Consider the following 21,123-nt stretch of genomic DNA (forward strand, 5'->3'; position numbering starts at 1 on the left):
AGATACTTCTGACCACAGAATGAGCAAAAACAAGAAATAGTTAGGAGGACATTGCAATGGTTGAGCTAACCTAACAGATCACAATAATCCCAACTAGCATGGTGGCAGTGGGTCCAGAAGGGGGAAGACAGAGGCCAGAGACAGCAGGAAATCCAAGGCTGAAAGGCCAGGCGCCCTTCAGAGGGGTCAGAACAAGAGACTCTGGTGCCCTCTTTTACTGGAGAGCTCTCAGAATGGCCGAGGAAATGAGAACAATGGCCCCAAATGCTGCAACAAGGTCCTACGGCTTTTTTTTCTTTTTTTAATTACAGCTTTGGGAATTCCTTGTCAGTCCAGTGGTTAGGACTCCATGCTTTCATGGTTCAATCCCTGGTGGAGAAACTAAGATCCCACAAGCCATATGGCACAGCCAATAGATAAATCAATGATGATTCACCCCTGAAAGTTCTAAAATTCGATGGTTTTTAGAATATTCACAGAATTACATAATTATCACCAGTATCTAATCTCAGAATATTTTTAACACCCCAGAAAGAAACTTCGTATCCATTAGCCATCTCTGCCCATGCCACCTCCCCCAAGTCCCTGGTGCCACAGATCTACTTTCTGTCTCTATGGATTTGCCTATTCTGGACAGTCCGTACAAGCGGGGTCACAGAAGATGCGCCATGGCTCTAAGTCTTAGCGCGTGAAACCCTTAGGTCTCCATCCTCTGCTCCTCCCTCTAGGATGCCCACACCCGCCCACTTCTCCTAGGTGGCAACAGCCTCACCACCTGCCCTTGTCTCCGCTCTCGTGTTCCAGCCTTCTCTTGCAAAGCCGGGGAGTTTCTGGACATGAAGGACCAGTCGTGTAAGCCATGTGCTGAGGGCCGCTACTCCCTTGGCACAGGCATCCGGTTTGATGAGTGGGATGAGCTGCCCCATGGCTTTGCCAGCCTTTCAACCAACATGGAGATCGAGGACAGCACCTTGGAGTCCACTGAAAACTGTACTTCGTGAGTCGCCCCTTTCCCCCTCCCCCTTAGCCCTTCACCTCCCTTACCTGCCTGCTCCCCATGCTGGGGTAGGGGCTGCAGAGAGCACTCCACAGCCTCCTCTCCTTCTCCTTGGGGTGAGGGCTGGAGCAGGGCCCCCCAGGACTGCTGGATGTGATGCCCACCTCAGCCCAGCCTTACTGACCTAAGCTTACCAGCGACTGATAAGCACTTGTGACAGGCAAAAACCACCAGGAAATAGACATTGATAAGATGGACAAGGGTCATATGGCCCAGTCTGTTTAGGACAAAATCCAGTTGAATTCTACCATGGAATTTTGGATCAGCCAAAACACTTCTTAATTTGATCGCAACACTATGTGCAAAGCCTCGAGTATCTTCCTGGCTTTGGTGTCAACTTCTAAATCTGGTCTCCTAATCCTGAGTTTATAGGTTTGGGGGGATAAAGTAGGACCAGAGCTTTGGTCAGTCATGGGTGAGATGTTCCAAACCCTTTGAGACCCTGATGACCAGAGAATTCTTCAGCTCAGAAGAGGATCTTTTCAGTAATTGAAAAACTCAGCCCAAGGTGCTTACAGAATGGGTGATCTGTCCTTATCTAATCTTTACACATTTAATTCTAAGGATAAGAATTAAATAATTTACTTTTGTTCAGGCACTATTCTAGATGCTTTGCATACATTATTTTTTCTAATCCTCACAAGAACATTTGTGAGGGTGAAACAGGTATTATTGTTCCCATTACACAGACCTGGAACTGGAGGCTCAGAGAAGTTAAGTGACTTGTCCTTTGTTATCCAGCTTACAACTGGGGAGACTCAGTCCCAAGTTTTCCACTGCCCCATGCTGCCGCTTTCAAATAACATTTAGTGTGTTCAGGACAATACTTGGGTCTTAGAGAGGAAAAGTAGGGGGTTGCGTGGATGTAAAAGAAAATCGTCCACTACTCTTTGTTAAATATTGACAAAGAATATAGGAGAAAAGTACATGAAAGTTTCTCTTATATCCAAACAATCAAAAGGATAAAAAAGAATTAATTGTATTACACCTGAATTTTTAAAGGTTAGAGCAATGTCTCCCATTCCTATACTTAAATATCCTAGAAACGCCATTGTCTGAGTGAGGCAGCAGGTCTTTTAACAGTCCAATGTTTATGTTATTTTAGAGTTCAGTATTATGAGTCAAAGGGCTTCCCCAGTGGCTCAATGGTAAAGAATAAGTTAGAGAATAAAACATGTTATTCTTAGAGAATAAGACACGTTGTTCAATCTCTTGGTTTGGAAAATCCCCTGGAGGAGGAAATGGCAACCTACTCCAGTATTCTTGCCTGGAAAGTCCCATGGACAGAGGAGCCTGGTGGATAGTCCTAGCATCGCAGAGTCAGACACAACTGAAGTGACTTAGCATGTCTGTATGCAAGGTGGAAATGAGATGATGCTTGGAAAGATTTGCAATCTTGGAAAGATTTGGAGCGATTCCTGGCCTTAGAAATCAATCAAGACAGATTGTTATTATTAAACAAGAAATGATCTTCACTAGGAACAGCTCTGACAAAAGTCAGAATTGTAATGCATTTTGCAAACATAACCCACTTATGGCATCCTTTTAATTATTCATCCACCTTCAGGAGTTATTTATAGCTGATGCCATGGAGCACATCAGCTTTAAGTGCTGTCTCTTTTAACAAGGAGAAATCAATACTGTTAGGTTAGCTGGGTATCTTGAATGAGCTCAGCTGAGGCATTTTGGATATGTTTTCACTTGAGAATAACACTAACTGTTGAAGAGCTGGAAGTACCATATTATTCTGACAAACACAGGGGGAAAACAGTGAACTAATCTGAGGTTCCCTTGAAATTGTTCAGTCACTCAGTCATGTCCGACTCTTTGCAACCCCATGGACTACAGCCCATCAGGCTTCCCTGTCCTTTACCATCTCCTGGAGCTTGCTCAGACTCATGCCCATTGAATCAGTGATGAGGATTGGAAACCTTCACTGGTCATTGTTAGTCATTGGCGACCAGGTCTGGTCTCAGGCAGAGCAGTGAAATAGCACAATTGTTTTTGATCACCGAATCTTACATTTATCTGTTTAATGCCCTGAGTCCCTCTCTCGTGCCAGATCCATAGCTTGGTGCTGATGACACAGAAGTGAGCAAATTAAGTTTGGTCTCTGCCCTCACAGCATCGACAAGCCAGGCAGGAAGATAAGCAATTCAAGAAGAATTAAAGTGTGATCAGAAGAGATGTTCAACCTCATTAATAATCAAGGAAATAAGGTTTAAAGCCCAGGGAGACACCCTGTTCTATCATATCATATTAGCAACAATGTAAAGTCTGACCATTCTAAATGTGGGGCAGATGCAGGAGTTTTCTGCCTGTGGGTGTAGTTGATAACAGCTACCGTGGGGCATAACATTGCTGTAGCTGGTAAAGTTGGAGGTTCACAAACCCCGTGACCCAGTGATTCTACCCCCACCCTGCCAGACTTTCTATTCAGACACGTGTAGGAGGAGACCAGTGCCAGAATGTTCCTAAAAGTGTGTGCCCAAAGCAGAAAAGTGGAAACAACCTAAATGCCCATCAACAAGTAGTGCATAAATAAATGTGGGTGCACCATAGAAAGCAATCTTAAATACTAGTGAAAATGAAAGGAGAGCTTTTATTCATGGGTGAATATTGATGGGTCCCATGATCATTATATGTATTGAAGAAAGAAAAGCAAGTTTCAGAATCCATGAGTATGATACCACTTACACAGGTTTAAAAATATGCAAAGCAGTATCATATCGTCTATTGTCAAGAGATACACACACAATTAGTTAAAGACAGAGAACCACATGGGGCTGTTAAGCACCAAATTCCGGAAAGTGGTTACTTGGCAGTAGGAAGGGTTGTGTGATGTAGATTGGATTGAGGCTGGGGAACACGAAGGCTTCTGCTGTGTTGTATTTATTTCTTGTTTAAATACTTGTTTATTTGTTTGGCTGCATTGGATCGTAGATGAGGCACACAGAATCTTCATTGGGTCATATGGGATCTTTCACGGTGGCCCACGGACTCGCTCGTTATGGCACATGGGCTCCAAAGCTCATGGGCTCAGTAGCTGTGGAGTATGGGCTTAGTTGCTCTGCTGCATGTGGGATCTTAGTTCCCTGACCAGGGATCCAACCCACGTCCCCTGCGTTGGGAGGTGAATCCGCAACCACTGGATCACCAGAGAAGTCCCTGTGTTGCATTTCTTAAGCAGGGTGGCGGCTCTTGGATATTTCACATATTTAAATGAAATACGATAGGACTGTGATCATGAGAGGGAAACAGTGAGAGCTGAGTGCATGCATAGCACGGTCTGGTCAAGGAGGACTTCTCAGGTTAGGTGACGTTTATTCTGAGACAGAAGCAGGAATTCAGTAGGTGGAGGGAAGAGGAAGTTTGCTGAAGGAGAGAACAATGCATGGGAAGACCCAGAGGTGAGAGAAAGTTTCGCAGAAGAATTGAAAGAAATTCTGTAGGGCTGAGCATAGAGAGTGGATGAGGGTTTGTAAACTATCCTGAGGGCAGCAGGGAGCCACAGACTGAGTGCATTTGGGGGCAACGCAGCCACAGTGTCAGGCAGGGAAGTGATACGGGCTGATTTTTGTTCTGGAGACTCCCTCCAGCCACACTGTGACAGGGGATTGGAGGAGGCCGGACGATGCTGGGAGGTGGGTTGGGATTGATTCAGAGCTGAAGGGTGTATGGGGAGGAAAAGGAAGAGCCCTTGGGTAGGGTAGACAAAATACAGACACTCAGAAAATAAAATCAAGGTGTCTTCTCCCTTCCCCCTTCCCATAAAACCAGTTCCTATCCTGGGTGTTCATTCGAAGGACTGATGCTAAAGCTGAAATTCCAATACTTTGGCCACCTCATGCGACGAGTTGACTCACTGGAAAAGACTCTGATGCTGGGAAGGATTGGGGGCAGGAGAAAGGGACGACAGAGAATGAGATGGCTGGATGGCATCACCGACTCGATGGACATGAGTCTGAGTGAACTCCGGGAGTTGGTGATGGACAGGGAGGCCTGGCATGCTGTGGTTCATGGGGTCGCAAAGAGTCGGACACGACTGAGCGACTGAACTGAACTGAGTAGCATCTAAAAGTGGACATTAACTACCCAAACAAACAAAAAACAGATGGATTAGACTGGATAGATTTCTGAGTTCTACAAAATAACTTTATCTACTTTCTTTGACAACTTTGAAATAGGCAAATCTGGGTTTGAATCTCAGCCCTGTCACTTGCTGGCTGTGTTATATTGGGCAAGACACTCAACAAGCCTCAGTTTTATATCCATTAAATGGGGACAAAATTGCACTTCCTCTTACTGATAAAAAGAAATCAGGAACACAAAATATGTAGTTCATTATCTGGGAGTTAATAAGCAACCAATAAATGTTATCTACCCCCCCCACCGCCCCCACTCCTCACCTGCAGAATCTTGCCTGCCGTCTATCTTCTGGGTAGTTCTGTATAATGCGGGGGTGCACCTACATGCAGAGAAGGCAATGGCAAGCCACTCCAGTACTCTTGCCTAGAAAATCCCATGGATGGAGGAGCCTGGTGGGCTGCAGTCTGTGGGGTCGCTAAGGGTCGGACACGACTGAGCGACTTCACTTTCACTTTTCACTTTCACACATTGGAGAAGGATATGGCAACCCACTCCAGTGTTCTTGCCTGGAGAATCCCAGGGACGGGGGAGCCTGGTGGGCTTCCATCTGTGGGGTCACACAGAGTCGGACACGACTGAGGTGACTTAGCAGCAGTAGCAGCAGCACCTACATAACTTCCTCTTGGCTATACATACAGGCTCTTTGACCTAGAGGTCATTCTTCACTGAGCATTTTCAGGTGTAAGCTTCCACTTATGAATCACAAGTCTGAAATTCTGCAGAGACCTAGTAGGACATGAGACCTGAGATCGCACAAGCCCTGGTGGGCTGGTCTCCTGACTGTGAACTTGGCTCCCTTTTCCTCACAGGTCCAAGTGGATTCCGCTGGGAGACTATATCGCCTCCAACACAGACGAGTGCACGGCCACGCTGATGTATGCCGTCAACCTAAAGCAGTCTGGCACTGTTAACTTTGAATACTACTACCCAGACTCCAGCATCATCTTCGAGTTTTTTGTAAGCCCCTGGCTGGGGGCAGTGGAGCAGGGGGAGGTGGGAAGGTGGGAGGTAAAGACCCTATAAAGCTCAGATGCATTTACAGAAATCACACACAGTTCCACTTGGGAAATTTTCACAGTCATTTTTCCCTCTGGAGAGAACTGTAGTCAAAATGAGCTGAAGCTTTAAGAGTTAAAGAAAAGATGGAAGTCAAAGGACCCTGGTGGGGAACAGTACAGTCTGGGAGAGTCCTAGGTGCTTTCCCGTGTTCCAGCATGAAAATAGCTCTGAGTTCTGCGAAATTTCTTTAGTGTCCATGTACTGACATCCTGTGTGAGTAAGTAGCTCTTGCCCTACTTCAAGGATCATGAGTTCTGAGCTGTCTTTCTCCCATAGGAGGGGCCCGTGGAGGGCTGGTGCTCTGTGGGGTAAGACACTTGTTTCCTTAGAAAGATGAGACTCTGATCTCAAATTCCTGCTGCCTCAGGTTCAGAATGACCAGTGCCAGCCCAATGCAGATGACTCGAGGTGGATGAAAACCACAGAGAAAGGATGGGAATTTCACAGTGTGAGTATCAGGGCAGCCTTCTCCCTAGAGACCCCAGAAAAGGGATCAAGGACAAAGCCCTCTTCCTCCCAGTCTGGGCCTCCACGTTTCACTCCTTGGAGGGGAGGAGCCTGACAACATGAGGATGTTGTAGTTTCTCTCCTCATGAGTTGACATAATATGGATGTGAACTGACTCGCTCCTCTGGCTTGACCCCAAGGACCAGAGCTCTGCAGGTTTAAAAGGCCCAGTTTCCTGGGGCTGGGCATGGATAAACAGAACCAGAGAAGGAAAAGGAGGGAGATTCCACCTTCTGTTGTCAGTGTCTTCAGGTCCCTTTATTGGTCTCACCATAGAAATGCTCAAGATAGATGTGATTGAGGGAGACAAAGGAGAGGACTTCGAGAGAGCTGGAGGAGGAGGCTTAGAAGGAGGGAGGAACCGAGCCAAGGGGGCAGAAGGGCAATGCTGAGGTGGCGGAGGGAGAGGAGCAGAACAGGAGCTGCCATGCAGGCTGCAACAGGAGGGGTCCCCCCAGGAGGCTGATGCAATGGACCAGCAGCATCAGTCTCTGGGAGTGAACTCTTTCCTGTTTGTGGTTTTTAGGTTGAGCTAAATCGAGGCAATAATGTCCTCTACTGGAGAACCACAGCCTTCTCAGTGTGGTCCAAAGTTTCCAAGCCCGTGCTGGTGAGAAACATTGCCATAACAGGTATGGATTGTAGACAGTGGGATTGGGTCTGGGGTCTGATGCTGACTTCTGCGGGGAGGGTGGGGTTAGCCCCCAGGGCCCTCAGTCTCCAGGCTCAATCCTTGCCTTTCTGTGGTGTTCTTCCTCCCCAGGGGTGGCCTACACTTCAGAATGCTTCCCCTGCAAACCTGGCACGTACGCAGACCAGCAGGGCTCCTCCTCCTGCAAACTATGCCCAGCCAACTCTTATTCCAATAAGGGAGAAACCTCCTGCCACCAGTGTGACCCTGACAAATACTCAGGTGAGGGCAGGAAGAGTCTGGTGTTTTGGGAGTGGCAGGGGGGTGGGTGGGGGAGGTACCAACATATACAGAGATGAGCAGGAAGTGGAGCCATCCTTTTGGCCGAGCTGAAGATGATTCTTCTAGAGCCCTTGCTTTCTGAGCCCTGGAAGAGCCTGGCTAATCCACCAACCACTCTTGAAATGAAATCATTCAGTAAGTATTTATCAAGCCACTACTATCTGCCAGGCCTCATTCCAGGTGTTTGGAATACATCAGTGAACAAATTAGACAAGGATCCCTGTCTTCATGCTCTTCCCTGGTAGCTCAGTTAGTAAAGTATCTGTCTGCAACGCAGGAGACCTGGGTTCTATTCCAGGGTCAGGAAGAGCTTCTGGAGAAGGGAATGGCAGCCCACTCCAGTATTCTTGCAGAGAATTACATAGACAAGGAGCCTGGCAGGCTGCAGTCCATGGGGTCGCCAAGAGTTGGACACGAATGAGCGACTAACATTTTCACTTTCTGTCTTCATAGAATTTACATCCTGGAATGTAAATGGAATAAGTAATAACTATAATAACTAAATAATAAATATGTAATAAAGTGTATTGTATATTAGACAGCAAAAAGTGCAGGGTACTATAGCAAAAAGAAAAAGCAGCTCAGAATTAGAGGAATTAGAAAAGCTAGGGAAAGGGATTGGAATTGTTTTTTGTTTTTTAATAAAACCTTAAATAATATTATAAATATTATATACAGTAGATAAAGAGGTATAAATTTGTTTTTTAATTTATAACAATTATCAGTTAATTTAGAAGAGCCATGAGGTTGTACTGATGCGTAAAACATTTTGATAGCAAGAAGCTATTATCTTTTATCCATTGAACTCAAAGCATCCACTACATTTAAAGCAGGCCTTGTCAAGAAATCCAGGGTTCCTTGGAACACAGTTTGAAAACCACTCCTCTAAAGGAAAATAAGATGACAGTGACTACCAGCCTATTTCTGCAGTCCCTGGATAACTTCCTGAAGCAGCCCAACTTGAGAAATGGAACCTGGCTACTTGAGAGGATCTGGGGAGCAGCAGTGCTCTGGTATAAGATGGGCAGTGTCCCCAGAGGGCCCTGTGCTCAGACAAGAGCCCAGGGACCAATCTCTAAGGCAGGTTCTGAAACAAACAGACAGGGAGAGAAAAAGAGTCCTCTCCCTTACTCTGCAAATGCTCATAACTATTCCAATTTTCCTTTTTCACACAGAACTATATACAAATCCAGGCTCCCCTGATGGCTCAGTGGTAAAGAACCTGTCTGCCAAGGCAGGAGATGCAGGTTTGATCCCTGGCTTGGGCAGATCCCCTGGAGAAGGAAATGGCAACCCACTCCAGTATTCTTGCCTGGGAAATCCCATGGACAGAGGAGCCTGGTGGGCTATTGTCCATGGGGTGGCAAAGGAGTCAGACACATCTTAGGAACTAAACAACGATACACACACACCGAGCCCAAGGCCCTCTCTTAGCAGACCGCCCCCCATCTTTACACAGACACATCTCCCTTCGCACATGCGTTACAGTGCATGTTTGCTCAGCCAAGACCAGCCACTGACCTTGTGAACTGCTTATTTCTACACCAGTCCTAAAACAAAAGTCCTATTTATCTACTCAGATCTTGCCCAATGAGTGTAGTTTTCAGCAACAACAGAAATGTTTAGCTCTTAGGGGAAGTTTTTATCTTTAAGTCTAAATTCCTGTTTTTTCACTTGAATTTCTTATTTCTCTTCCCTGCTCTGTCAATAGCAGCCTTTGTTAGTCATTTTCTCCAGCTCCCTTTCCAGCCCCGCTGTGGTACAGGATTTGAAGGGCAAGGTGGTTCTAGAAAAAATGCCTACGGGTGTTTTGATCAGCGCTATGTAAATGGATGTCTATCCACAGAGCTGTTATGAAAGTATTACTTTGGAAGTTTATATTCTTGCCATCTAGTCTTATTTTGCCATTGATTTCTCAATCCACCCTCTTGACTGGAAAGTGAGTTTTTACTATGAAGAATAAGTTCAACTCAGGGGTACAAAGAGCATCGAATTTCTTGGGGATTTGATTCTTCCAGAATACAAAGTCAGTGGGAGATTTCAAAAATGCAGAGTATGACGAGAGCCTATGGTGGAATGTACATGAAGGGAGTGACAGGAGACCCTGTGAGCAGCTAGTCTTTCATTTGTAAATATATTCAGAGTGCTCACCAGGCTGAGTGCCAGAGCTTGGGCTGGGGTTAGAGCTGGAACCTGCCCTCCAGCTTATGTCAAAAGTGGAAAGGTGGTTAAAAAAACACAAAGTGTAGTAACTCCTCTGTACAGGAGGTGCTGAGATAGGAGTGCTGAGTGTAATGTGTGGTGGAAGCAAAAGAGGGGAGTGGCCAGTCCTCTCTAGGGAGGGAGGAAAGGCTGTACTAGGTGTGGCCTTGACAGATAAACTGTTTTGAAAGATGAGTTTGTGATTTGATGGAGGCAGGATGTTCTGGAAGGAGCCACGGCCAGAAGGCTCAGGGATCCGGGAATAACTCAGCATCACTGGAGCTTACTTGGAGAGAATTAGCATCGAAGGCTAATAGGTAGGCAGGGAACAGGTTATGGATGAACCCTTCTGTGCCACAGCCACAGAAATGGGATTTGATCCTATCAGCAGTGGAAGACAAAGAATTTAAAACTGGAGAATGACGTAATCTGGCTTGTACTTTTGAAGTCCACTCTGGTTTCCATTTGGAAAAGGTATGAGGAAAGGAAGAGCTGGAGCCGGAGACCACAGTCAGATTTCTTTCAGCAGGCGCCATTGTCCATATCCAGGACAATGGAGGAGTGGATGAGGGTGGAGATGTCAAGGACAAAGCCTTGATGGAAAGTGTCTTTGTTACTGATAGCTTAAATTTTATCATTAGGGCTAATTCCTTTGTGTTATGTTTAATACTAGGGACTTATTTCCTAGTAGAATAGCATAATGTTTCAGAGCATGGGGTCCAAGAACAAAATCATTACAGGTCAAATCCCTGCTCCACCTCTTACTAGCTGTGCCACCTTGGGCAAGTCACTTGCCTGTGCCTCGGTTTTCTCACCTCTAGAATGGGAATGATAATAATTGTATCTGCCTCATGGTGTCATTGTGTGGATTGGTGAAAACAAAGAATTTAGAACAGTGTCTGGCATGTAGTAAGAACTAGTTTTATTTATTCATTTGCATTAAGGCCTGTCCCAGAAGTCTTCTACTGTGACAATACTCTGGGTATAGGTAACAATAATAAGTCACGGGTACAGCACTTTACAGTTTACAGAACAATCTCATTTATTACTCATAGCACAGTGCAGGAGTGATTTCCTCATTTACAAATGAATAAACAGAAGCTCAGAGAGGTTCCCTGGTGGCTCAGTGGTAAAGAACCTGCCTGCCAATTCAGGAAACTCAGGTTTGATCCCTGGGTCAGAAGATCCCCTGGAGAAGGAAATGGCAACCTATTCCACTATTCTTGCCTAGAAAATCCCATGGACAGGGGAACCCGGCAGGCTACAGTCCATGGGGTTGCAAAGAGTCAAACGTGACTTGGCAACTAAACAACATTAGAGAGGTTAGGGATTTGCCCAGAGTCTGTGCTGGGGTCAGAGCTGAGTTTTGTGTTCATTAGGTACTTAAATGGTCAGGGGAAATGTTTTCTTTGGATAAAAAGGATTAGAATGAGAAGGTTGTACTTACGGAGGTGGGAAGAAGATGCAAAATGAGCAGGTGGAGCCCCCAAATAAACTTTATCTTCATACAGTTTTGCCCAGGGCCAATCCTACAGGAATCACTTTTCATTTTCTCACCAAACATCTAGGCCAGTCTTTCAAACTTGACCAGTCCCCAGTTTTAACACCTTGATGAAACCTGAGCTAGGAAAGTGAGGTCTGGCTCAGCATTTGGGTTAATCATTTATTGAAACCAGTCTAGCAGTTGTCAGTGTGTAAACAGCTGGACCACTTTTGCTGAAACCTGGAGCTGGGGTGTCAGTTTGAATAAATATTTGACAAGCAGAGAAAGGTGATTATGTGGAACACACTTTCTAACATGTAAGTTGCAATTTGCTAAATCTAATATGCAAGGTCCTGGGAATTGATTTGTTTTCAGCATCTCCCCCCCAAATTTCTCCTTGCCGGGTCTGTCAAAACCAGGAGTCCCTGGATCCCCTTATGTTGAAATAGACCCTTGCCTATTAACCGAGTAAATGAGCTCAGAAGACCCCAGCTGCTTCTCAGCCAGTAGCTTCCTCTCACCAGAATAACGAGATGGGGACAGAAGAGGCCCCAGTGCAGACCAACAGCATGGCAGCAGCAGATTCTCAGGTCTAGCAGCTCATTTGTTGCCTTGGGAAGAAAGGACCAGTTGAGAAATAAGCCTTAACTGGAAGAGAAGGGAAACTTTAATCCTTATTAAAAGTCCCATGATGGTTACCAAATAAAAAGGTTTCTTATAAATCCAGGTGATAATAGTTACCAGCATTTAGCAAGTTCCTACTTACAATGTGTCAGGCATGTGCTGATTCCAGCAAGGCAGATGTTACTCTTCTTGCTGTACAGGTTGTAACCTCAGAGAGGTTAAGGAACTTGCCAGAAATGACACAGCTACTAAGTGATTACACGGGATCCAAATCCAGATCTGTCTGACTTAACAATCTCATTCCATACTACTAAAATGCCCATCAAGCAATATATATATAGAGAAAGTCTTACCGTCATCACCTGCTTACCTGCAGGCGACAGAGCAGTCACACCAGGAATAGTAGCAGTTGGAGCAGTGTTGTCCTGGCACTCTGTAAAGCAGTGGTGTTCACTCTGGAGAAAGTGAATTCCCTGGAAATTTTTAAAAAATTGTATGAATTAGAGGATGCAGAGAAAAGGGAACCCTCTTACACTGTTGGTGGGAATGCAAACTAGTACAGCCACTATGGAGAACAGTGTAGAGATTCCTTAAAAAACTGGAAATAAAACTGCCATACGACCCAGCAATCCCACTGCTGGACATACACACTGAGGAAACCAGAATTGAAAGAGACACATGTACCCCAATGTTCATCGCAGCACTGTTTACAATAGCCAGGACATGGAAGCAACCTAGATGTCCATTGGTAGATGAATGGATAAGAAAGCTGTGGTACATATACACAATGGAATATTACTCAGCTATTAAAAAGAATGCATTTGAATCAGTTCTAATGAGGTGGATGAAACTGGAGCCTATTATACAGAGTGAAGTAAGTCAGAAAGAAAAACACCAATACAGTATATTGATGCATATATATGGAATTTAGAAAGATGGTAACAATAACCCTATATGCAAGACAGCAAAAGAGACACAGATGTAAAGAACAGACTTTTGGGCTATGTGGGAAAAGGCGAGGGTGGGATGATTTGAGAGAATAGCATTGAAACATGTATATTACCGTGAAATAGATCGCCAGTCCAGGTTTGATGCATGAGACAGGGCGCTCAGGGCCGGTGCACTGGGATGACCCTGAGGGATGGGATGGGGAGGGAGGGGGGAGGGGGGTTCAGGATGGGGAACACATGTACACCCATGGCTGATTCATGTCAATGTATGGCAAAAACTACTACAATATTGTAAAGTAATTAGCCTCCAATTAAAATTAATTAATTTAAATAATTATATGAATTAGGTATATTTTTCAGGATACAGGAAAACAGTTCTTTTTTTTCAAACTCTGAAAAGTATTTGTAATTCAAAAAAGGTAAAATCCATTTATTTGAAGAGGGATTCAGGGACTTCTCTGGTAGTCAAGTGTCTAAGACACTGTGCTCGAAATGCAGGGGACCTGGGTTCGATCCCTGGTCAGGGAACTAGATCCCACATGCCGCAACTAAAGATCCTGCATGCCGCAGCTAAGACCTGGCACAACCAAATAAATAATAAATATTTTAAAATAAAATAAAGTTTACCTTCACCATTTAAAAAATAAAGAGGGATTCATTGAAACAGTTGTTTCTATCCAGGGGTTCATAGGGTTAAAGCAGAACCAACCTAGGTATAAGGACACACAGAAAGTAAAGTAAATAAAATGATCGTTCATAACATTTTTCATGAAGTCCAGGTCAAGTCTTAAAGAGAACGCTGTGAAGACTGTGGGTGGAGAAAGTGGAAAGAGTGGGATTAAACCATCACTTTATTTGTGTAGGATGGTTGAATGGAGAAGAGGAAATGCAGCAGCGGGAGGCCTTCATGCTAGGCACATATTAAGAGAAAATTCAGAGGCACTGTCCTAAGCTTTCCTATGTTTTGCTTCAACCCTTTAGGAGTAGAAAAACCACCCACACAGTCAGTGTTCTGAGGCACCTGGAAGATGGCAGGTTCCAGGGAACTGGGCTGGTAGTGAGAAATCTGCAGAGGCCCCTTCCGGCCACCTTCCCCCTCAATGGTCCTCTGGCCAGCCCACCTCCCCTGCCCTGCTCCACAGTGCAGGCCAGTGGTTTCTCAGCATCAGGGAGGGAAGCACAGAGGATATCTGAACAGGTCTTCAGGGACTGGAAATGAAGCCACTCGGGCAAAGGGAAGGTGTGTGTGCAGCACTGTCTACTTCTGCACAATCTGTGCTGTGCTTCACCCCAGGGTCCGGGGTGTTATAGCATCATGGGCAAGTGGTCAAGAGCTCTGCTTCCTTCACTTCAAATATTTGTCCTTGCTTCTGCCATTTAGAGAAAGGATCCTCTACTTGCAAAGCACGGCCAGCCTGCACAGATAAAGATTACTTCTACACTCACACGGCCTGTGATGCCAATGGAGAGGTAGGTAGCACGGTCTTGGGACCCCTTTGCCTGCCCCTTGGGCTTTGCCAGATTTGCAGCTCCAGCGGTCAGTGAAGCTGTCACCTGAGAAAACCCCCATGCCGCAGAAAACCCCCAGACCTCTGCAGTGACCCCGGGGCCCGTGGGGAGGCAAAATGAGACGACCTCACTCATTTTCAGGTCAGAAACTGTTTGCTACATTTGTTCCGCTGCTCACTCACATATGTTCTGCTTAAAAAAAAAAAATGCTTTCATTTTCTTTTGCTTGGCTTCTTCCATTCACTTCCTTCCCTGGGCAATGACTGCCTGTCCATCCATACTTACTTCTTCTTTCTCATCAGACTTGTCCCCTCGGCACTGCTCTTGTAGGCCGATATAGGGGGTGATTCCTGCTTCCTGGCTCACCGGAGATCAGCCTGACTTATTCCCGTCTCTGCCCGCAGGCTTTCTGCCTCAGAAAGACTTTCCTTTGTAGTCTGCTCCACCACTGAGTCAGCAGTCATTTTTGGGTATCAGCTGTTGTTCTGTACTCCAGTCCGGGAACCCAAGATGAATAAGATGGGCTTCTGCCCTGAGGAGGAGAGAAGAAAGATGGTGGGGAGGAGAAAGATGGGCCTGACTGTATGCAGGGCCCTGGGGGAACCCAGAAGAGGAGTGACCAGGTTGGAGGGTGGGGCCAAGGCGGGTCTTTCAGAGGAGGTCATTAGTTCCTGTGAACGGCCAGGTTCTGTGCTGGGCACTAGGTACGCAGCAGTTCACAGAGCCAAGGAAACATCCACCCTCATGGCACTTAAGAGTGAAGGGAGAGACAACAGATAAACAATCCCTCTCTTTGGATTACCTTCCCATTTAGGTCATCACAGAGCATTGAGTGGAGTTCCTTGAGCTATACAGTATGTTCTCATCAGTGATCTATTTTATCCATAGTATCAACAGGATGCACATGTACATCCCAAACTTTCAACTCGTCCCAACTTCTGTTTCCCCCTTGGTATGCATACACTTGTTCTCTACTTCTCTACATCTCAGTCTCTATTCCTGCTTAGAGAGGGTACGAATGACCTCTCTGAGCAGAGACCTGAGTCAGGTGGAGAAAAGCCAGAGTGCTCCCCAGGCAGGGAATGCAGCAGGTGTGGAGGAGCCAGGCAAGTGCCTGGGAACTTTGAGGAAGTGAACAGGGATGGCTTAAGGGCACAAGGGGTGGGATCTGCCTTAGCTCAGCAATTCTGGATGAACTCTCCTGTCTGTATCCCTAAACCAGAACCTCCCAAGAAGACAGGAGTAGGGAATTCTGCATCATTCAGCACTAAGCGTGTGGTTGGCTATTAGGATGCATACATGTTCGCTGGCTGGATGGCTGGCTCAATTCTCTTTCTGCTAATTAAGTGTGGGATGAAGTCCGGTCCTTAAAGGCAATTGTTTTTATAGTTATCTCTTACCGCCTGCCTACTGGCTGGCTCCATTCTCATTTTTTGAGCAAAATCCCCTTCCCCAGCAGCCAAGCAAAATGATTGATCCTATCAGTTGTACCTTAGCCCCAGTTCTAAGGTGTCTGGTGTTCTTCATGACTTTGTAAAGAATTACTGTCATTTTCTTGGTCTCAGTCGACCCACTAATTAAGAGGACAATCCTGCTCCTCTTCTCCCTCCAGGATATAACATGTGGCTGATTGTGGCTGTCTTTGCTTCTTCTGCCCCATTCTTTTCCCTCCTGGTTCAGGCAAAGGACTTCTAGATCCATAGTGTGCTTTGATGCTTGCAAGCCTGGGTGTCTGCCATCCCCTGATCACCTTGGGGGCCTATAGATGAGTGGGACCAGAGCCAGTGCTCCCACCTTGCAGCCCAGCCACAGCACAGCTCAGGGAGGAACTCTGGAGTAGACATGGTCTCCAGGAGTGTCTTATGGAAGCGTCAGCCCTCAGGCCCACACTGGTTCTGCTCAGTCTCAGAATTTCACTTTGTCTTTTAAGCTGTATTTTAAAATCAAAGGACTCGAATAGATAAGAAAGCTTTGGTACATATACACAATGGAGTATTACTCAGCCATTAAAAATGCATTTCAATCAGTTCTAATGAGGTGGATGAAACTGGAGCCTATTATACAGAGTGAAGTAAGCCAGAAAGAAAAACACCAATACAGTATACTAACGCATATATATGGAATTTAGAAAGATGCAAATGATAACCCTGTATACAAGACAGCAAAAGAGACACAGATGTATAGAACAGTCTTTGGGACTCTGTGGGAGAGGGTGAGGGTGGGATGATTTGGGAGAATGGCATTGAAACATGTATGTTGTCATATGTGAAACGAATCACCAGTTCAGGGTCGATGCATGATACAGGATGCTCAGGGCTGGTGTGCGGGGATGACCCAGAGGGAGGATAAAGGGAGGAGGGAGGTGGGACGGGGGTTCAGGAAGGGGAACTCATGTACACCCGGGGCGGATTCATGTCAATGTATGGCAAAACGAACCAATATAATATTGTAAAATAATTAGCCTCCAATAAAAAAAATAAAAAATAAATAAGATAAAATGCAGCAGGCAAGTGAGTATATTAAAAAAAAAAAAAACAGACTCACAGATACAGAGATCAAACTAGTGGTTACCAATGGCAGGAGGGGCAACATAGGGGTAGGAGAGATGCAAACTATTGGGTATGAGATAGGCTCAAGGATGTATTGTACAACATGGGGAATGTAGCCAATATTCTGTAATAATTGTAAATGGAAAGTGACCTTTAAAATTGTATAAAAAACAAAATAATTTAAGCTCTTAAAATCAAAGGACTCCTGCAATTGCCTTTATGGCCTTTGCTGTGCCTCAGTGGTTTCTCAGGGACTGGTATTGTGGATCCATTGGGGCTGCTGAATGTGCTGCTCCAGGAGGTGGCCCAAGTCAGTCCAGCGGCTCCCCAGACCTCTCTGTAAGAATCAAGGAGATGAGCTGGGTGAGATAAGGTTAGGTCACTAGTCCAGGTCTCTGGCCACTGACTGCTCTTTACACAGAGAAAGGCTGAGCTGAGCAGGGGCACAAGTGTCTGTCCCAGGGTTCATCTTGAATGAAGGCAACACGAGGCCCTTTCAAGACATTGTCAAGACCTTATCCGGAATAAAATGGACTGATGCCTTGTCCACCCACCTTCTCACATGTATGGTATGCTACATAGCGCATTTGCATCATTACCTCAACGCAGTCCTTTTGTCTCTTGCCCAAGGACCACACAGGAAGCCTGACATCGCCCAACCTCACCCCTGACTCACCAGGGGCCTCCTGCAGTTCATCTGCTCTTCTCTAGCCAATGCCTCCATCAAAAGACTAGGGAAGGTCCTAGTAAGTGACAGTGCTTCTCTTGTTCACTGACTTGGAGTCTGATCAGTTCTCTTGCCTTTTTCCCTCAGGTTTTTTGAGATATAATTGACACATATCATTGTGGAAGTTTAAGGTGTACCAGTTGATTTGATACACTTACATATTGCAAGATGATAACCAACATAGAGCTAGCTAACTACCATCAGGGCACATAATTACCATTTCTTTTTAGTGGTGAGAATGTTTAATATATACTCTCTTAATAGCTCTCAAGTATATAATACAGCATTATTAACTCAAATCACCATGCTAACTCTAATCACCTGTACCTTAGATCCCCAGAATTTTTTGATCTTATAACTGGAAATTTGTACTCTTTAACCAGCCTCATTGCTCTTGCCTTTATGTCCCAGAGAACACCGGGTTCATACCCCCATGGGGGATTGTTATTATGGTGCCCTTGCTAGGGTACTTCCCCAATGGCTCAAGCAGTAAAGAATCTGCCTGCAATGCAGGAAACTTGGGTTCAATCCCTGGGTCAGGAAAATCCCCTCGAGAAGGAAATGCAACCCACTACAGTATTCTTGCCTGGCAAATCCCATGGACAGAGGAGCCTGGTGGGCTACAGTCCATGGTGTCACAAAGAGTTGGACGTGACTGAGCACGCATGCAATGCAATGCAATGCAATGCCCTTGCTAGACGGTGAGCAAGCTCCCTGAGGGCACGGGCCACGTCATTCATCTCTGAGTCACATGTTTATATTAGACTTTCTGTAGGTGTCTACTGAGTAAATGAAAAAGCAAAGAAAATACTTAGAAGACAAATTGGGACCCCTCAGCAGTCCTCTGTTCCCCTAGGGGTTACCTAAGCCACTTCCACTCCATGCCTTTTTGTGTTCTGGGATTTTCACCAGCTGCTTTTCCTGGGACATTTTAGTATTAATAATGAGATTCTACACTGGAATTCGGGCTTTCTCTGGAGGAAACTGGTCCCCTCTTCCCTTCCAACACACAGGCCTATCCCTCTTCATCCCAGTCCATTCATTCAGCAGATATTCACTGAGCATGACCATGTGCCAGGCACCAAGCAATGTGCCTGGGATACACTGGTGACCCAAACCAAGTTCCCCACCCTGCTGGAGCTTTCATTAGAGCCCAGAACCCCCCCCATCCTCAAGGTAACTTCCTGAAGATGTGCTAAGGCCACACAGCAGGCTGAGTCGGGCTCTGTTTCTGCAGACGCAGCTCATGTACAAATGGGCCCAGCCAAAAATCTGCAGCGAGGATCTGGAGGGCGCGGTGAAGCTGCCTGCCTCTGGTTTCAAGACCCACTGCCCACCCTGCAACCCGGGCTTCTTCAAGACCAACAGCAGCACCTGCGAGCCCTGCCCTTATGGCTCTTACTCCAATGGCTCTGGTAACCCCTCTCCCATCCCACTCCCTGCCTCACACCATTCCCTTGCCACACATATGGGTGGGCCACATGGGCACTCAGCATGTCAACTGAACCCACAGCACGTCCTTCTGAGGGAGGCAATAAGGGCCAGGCCACCTCTGAGGACCATATTCAGAAGAGAGGCCAGGGCTGGCCCTGCCTGTGGGTCCACCTGAGAACTGTATGCCTCCCTCCTCATTCCAACTGCAAATGTGACTCAGGCCTGAAGGGGCACACCCCTCACAGCAGAGGCTTTCAGCATGTGGCAGGGATGATAGCTAGAAGGTTTGGGGAGCTGGGATGGCCACATTGACACAATCAGAATTTGCAAGAGAGGAGCTGGGGGGATCTGTATACCTATTAATGTGAAGGCATTTGCTGATGACAATGTGACAAATAATATGAACTATGTGTATTAGACTAGAAGAAACACTTCAGCTTTGAAATTAATAATTTGATGGGCAAGTAGGGTACTGGAATATGGAATGAAGGGTCAGCCTTTACACCCCAAGTTTGCTAAGTACATTGTCAGAATGCTTTTGAGTCAGCTTGCTGTTAACTGTGCTCAGCAACACCTTTGTGGGGATGCCCACCACTGTTGCCACTTGACTGTGCAACAATAGCTCCAGTCAGGGTGGTTGTAGCCTTCCTGCTGAATACGTGGATCTTGTGGCTTCCCCAGATTGTAGCCACTGCCCAGCAGGGACCGAACCTGCCGTGGGATTTGAATACAAATGGTGGAACACGCTGCCCACAAACATGGAGACGACCGTCCTCAGCGGGATCAACTTTGAGTACAAGGGCATGACAGGTAACTACCTCCCCCCACCATGAGCTCTCAGCTAGCTGCCTGCCAAAGGGGTCTTCCTAGCTCACAGTTCTTCATAACAGTGATGTCTAGAGAAAAATGAGCTGATCATGCTCACACTCCCTTGAATGCTCCATTCCCCATGGACAAAGAACATATATTCTGCAAACTTTAGCTTCAGAGACATAACTAGAAACAATGCACACACTGCAGAGGTCTTGCTCTGAGAGTTTCAGAGTTTTTGACCAAAGTAGCCTGGTAAGTAACATGGCTTGTGTTGGGTGATGGTTCTGGATGCCTCAAAGGATGGTGTTATTTCTCTTCCAGAGTGTCATCTGGGTGCACATTTGCCCTGCACTTGAGAACACTGGGCACTAACTCATATCCTTCTCCTTTTCCAGGCTGGGAGGTGGCTGGTGATCACATTTATTCAGCTGTTGGAGCTTCAGACAATGACTTCATGATTCTCACCCTCGTCGTGCCAGGATTCAGGTGAGGAGCACAAAGCTAAGGGGAAACCACGCCACCCTTGGCTACATCCTAGTCCCACATAGCTTGGAGTGTTGTAGATGAGAGGGCTTCTGGTGTGCGGAAGTGTCAGCCCAGAACAGAGAATGGAACAGGACTTCCTGGGTGTCTGGTGGTTAAGATTCTGCATTTCCAATGCAGGGGATATAGGTTCAATGCCCTCGTTGGGGAGCTAAGATCCCACATGCTGTAAGGTCCAGCCAAAATTAATAAACAAATAAAAAATTTAAAATTTAAAAAAGAAACAGTCTAAAAAACAAGAAAAGAACAGAGGAGACCACAGTAATGGTCTGATAGAGTTAATCTGAATGCTGATACGTTCTTAGTTGCTACCCACGTTACCTACTGTTCTCCCATCCCTTCTAGCTTTTCCTACCATTTGGCCACATTCTACTCAAATTCTTCCTCCTAAAAGCATCAAATAAGATTTTAAAACCTGTAAAAAAAAAATAGGGCCAGAAATGCCCATAGATAGTTCATCTTTCAATGGGACAAGATTGGTTTTTTATTTATTTGGCTGCATTGGGTCTTAGCTGCGGCACGTGGGATCTTTCATTCTGGTGCA

The 21,123-nt window shown here is 45.9% G+C and overlaps 1 protein-coding gene across 1 annotated transcript in view; it reads left to right on the forward strand.

Annotated features, from left to right (window-relative positions):
• Window positions 1-21,123, forward strand: part of ELAPOR1 (endosome-lysosome associated apoptosis and autophagy regulator 1) — an 81,756-nt gene that overhangs the window by 40,452 nt on the left and 20,181 nt on the right. Inside the window, exons 3-11 of the mRNA XM_055404011.2 lie at window positions 805-997; window positions 6,016-6,163; window positions 6,633-6,713; window positions 7,299-7,404; window positions 7,536-7,685; window positions 14,386-14,474; window positions 19,027-19,204; window positions 19,905-20,033; window positions 20,432-20,522. Coding sequence (XP_055259986.2) covers window positions 805-997; window positions 6,016-6,163; window positions 6,633-6,713; window positions 7,299-7,404; window positions 7,536-7,685; window positions 14,386-14,474; window positions 19,027-19,204; window positions 19,905-20,033; window positions 20,432-20,522 — 1,165 coding nt within the window. The remainder of the gene's footprint in view (window positions 1-804; window positions 998-6,015; window positions 6,164-6,632; window positions 6,714-7,298; window positions 7,405-7,535; window positions 7,686-14,385; window positions 14,475-19,026; window positions 19,205-19,904; window positions 20,034-20,431; window positions 20,523-21,123) is intronic.

The sequence above is a fragment of the Moschus berezovskii genome, chromosome 4 (assembly GCF_049115385.1).
Source record: "Moschus berezovskii isolate FMDL1 chromosome 4, NW_MosBer_1.0, whole genome shotgun sequence".
Classification (NCBI taxonomy): Eukaryota; Metazoa; Chordata; class Mammalia; order Artiodactyla; family Moschidae; genus Moschus; species Moschus berezovskii.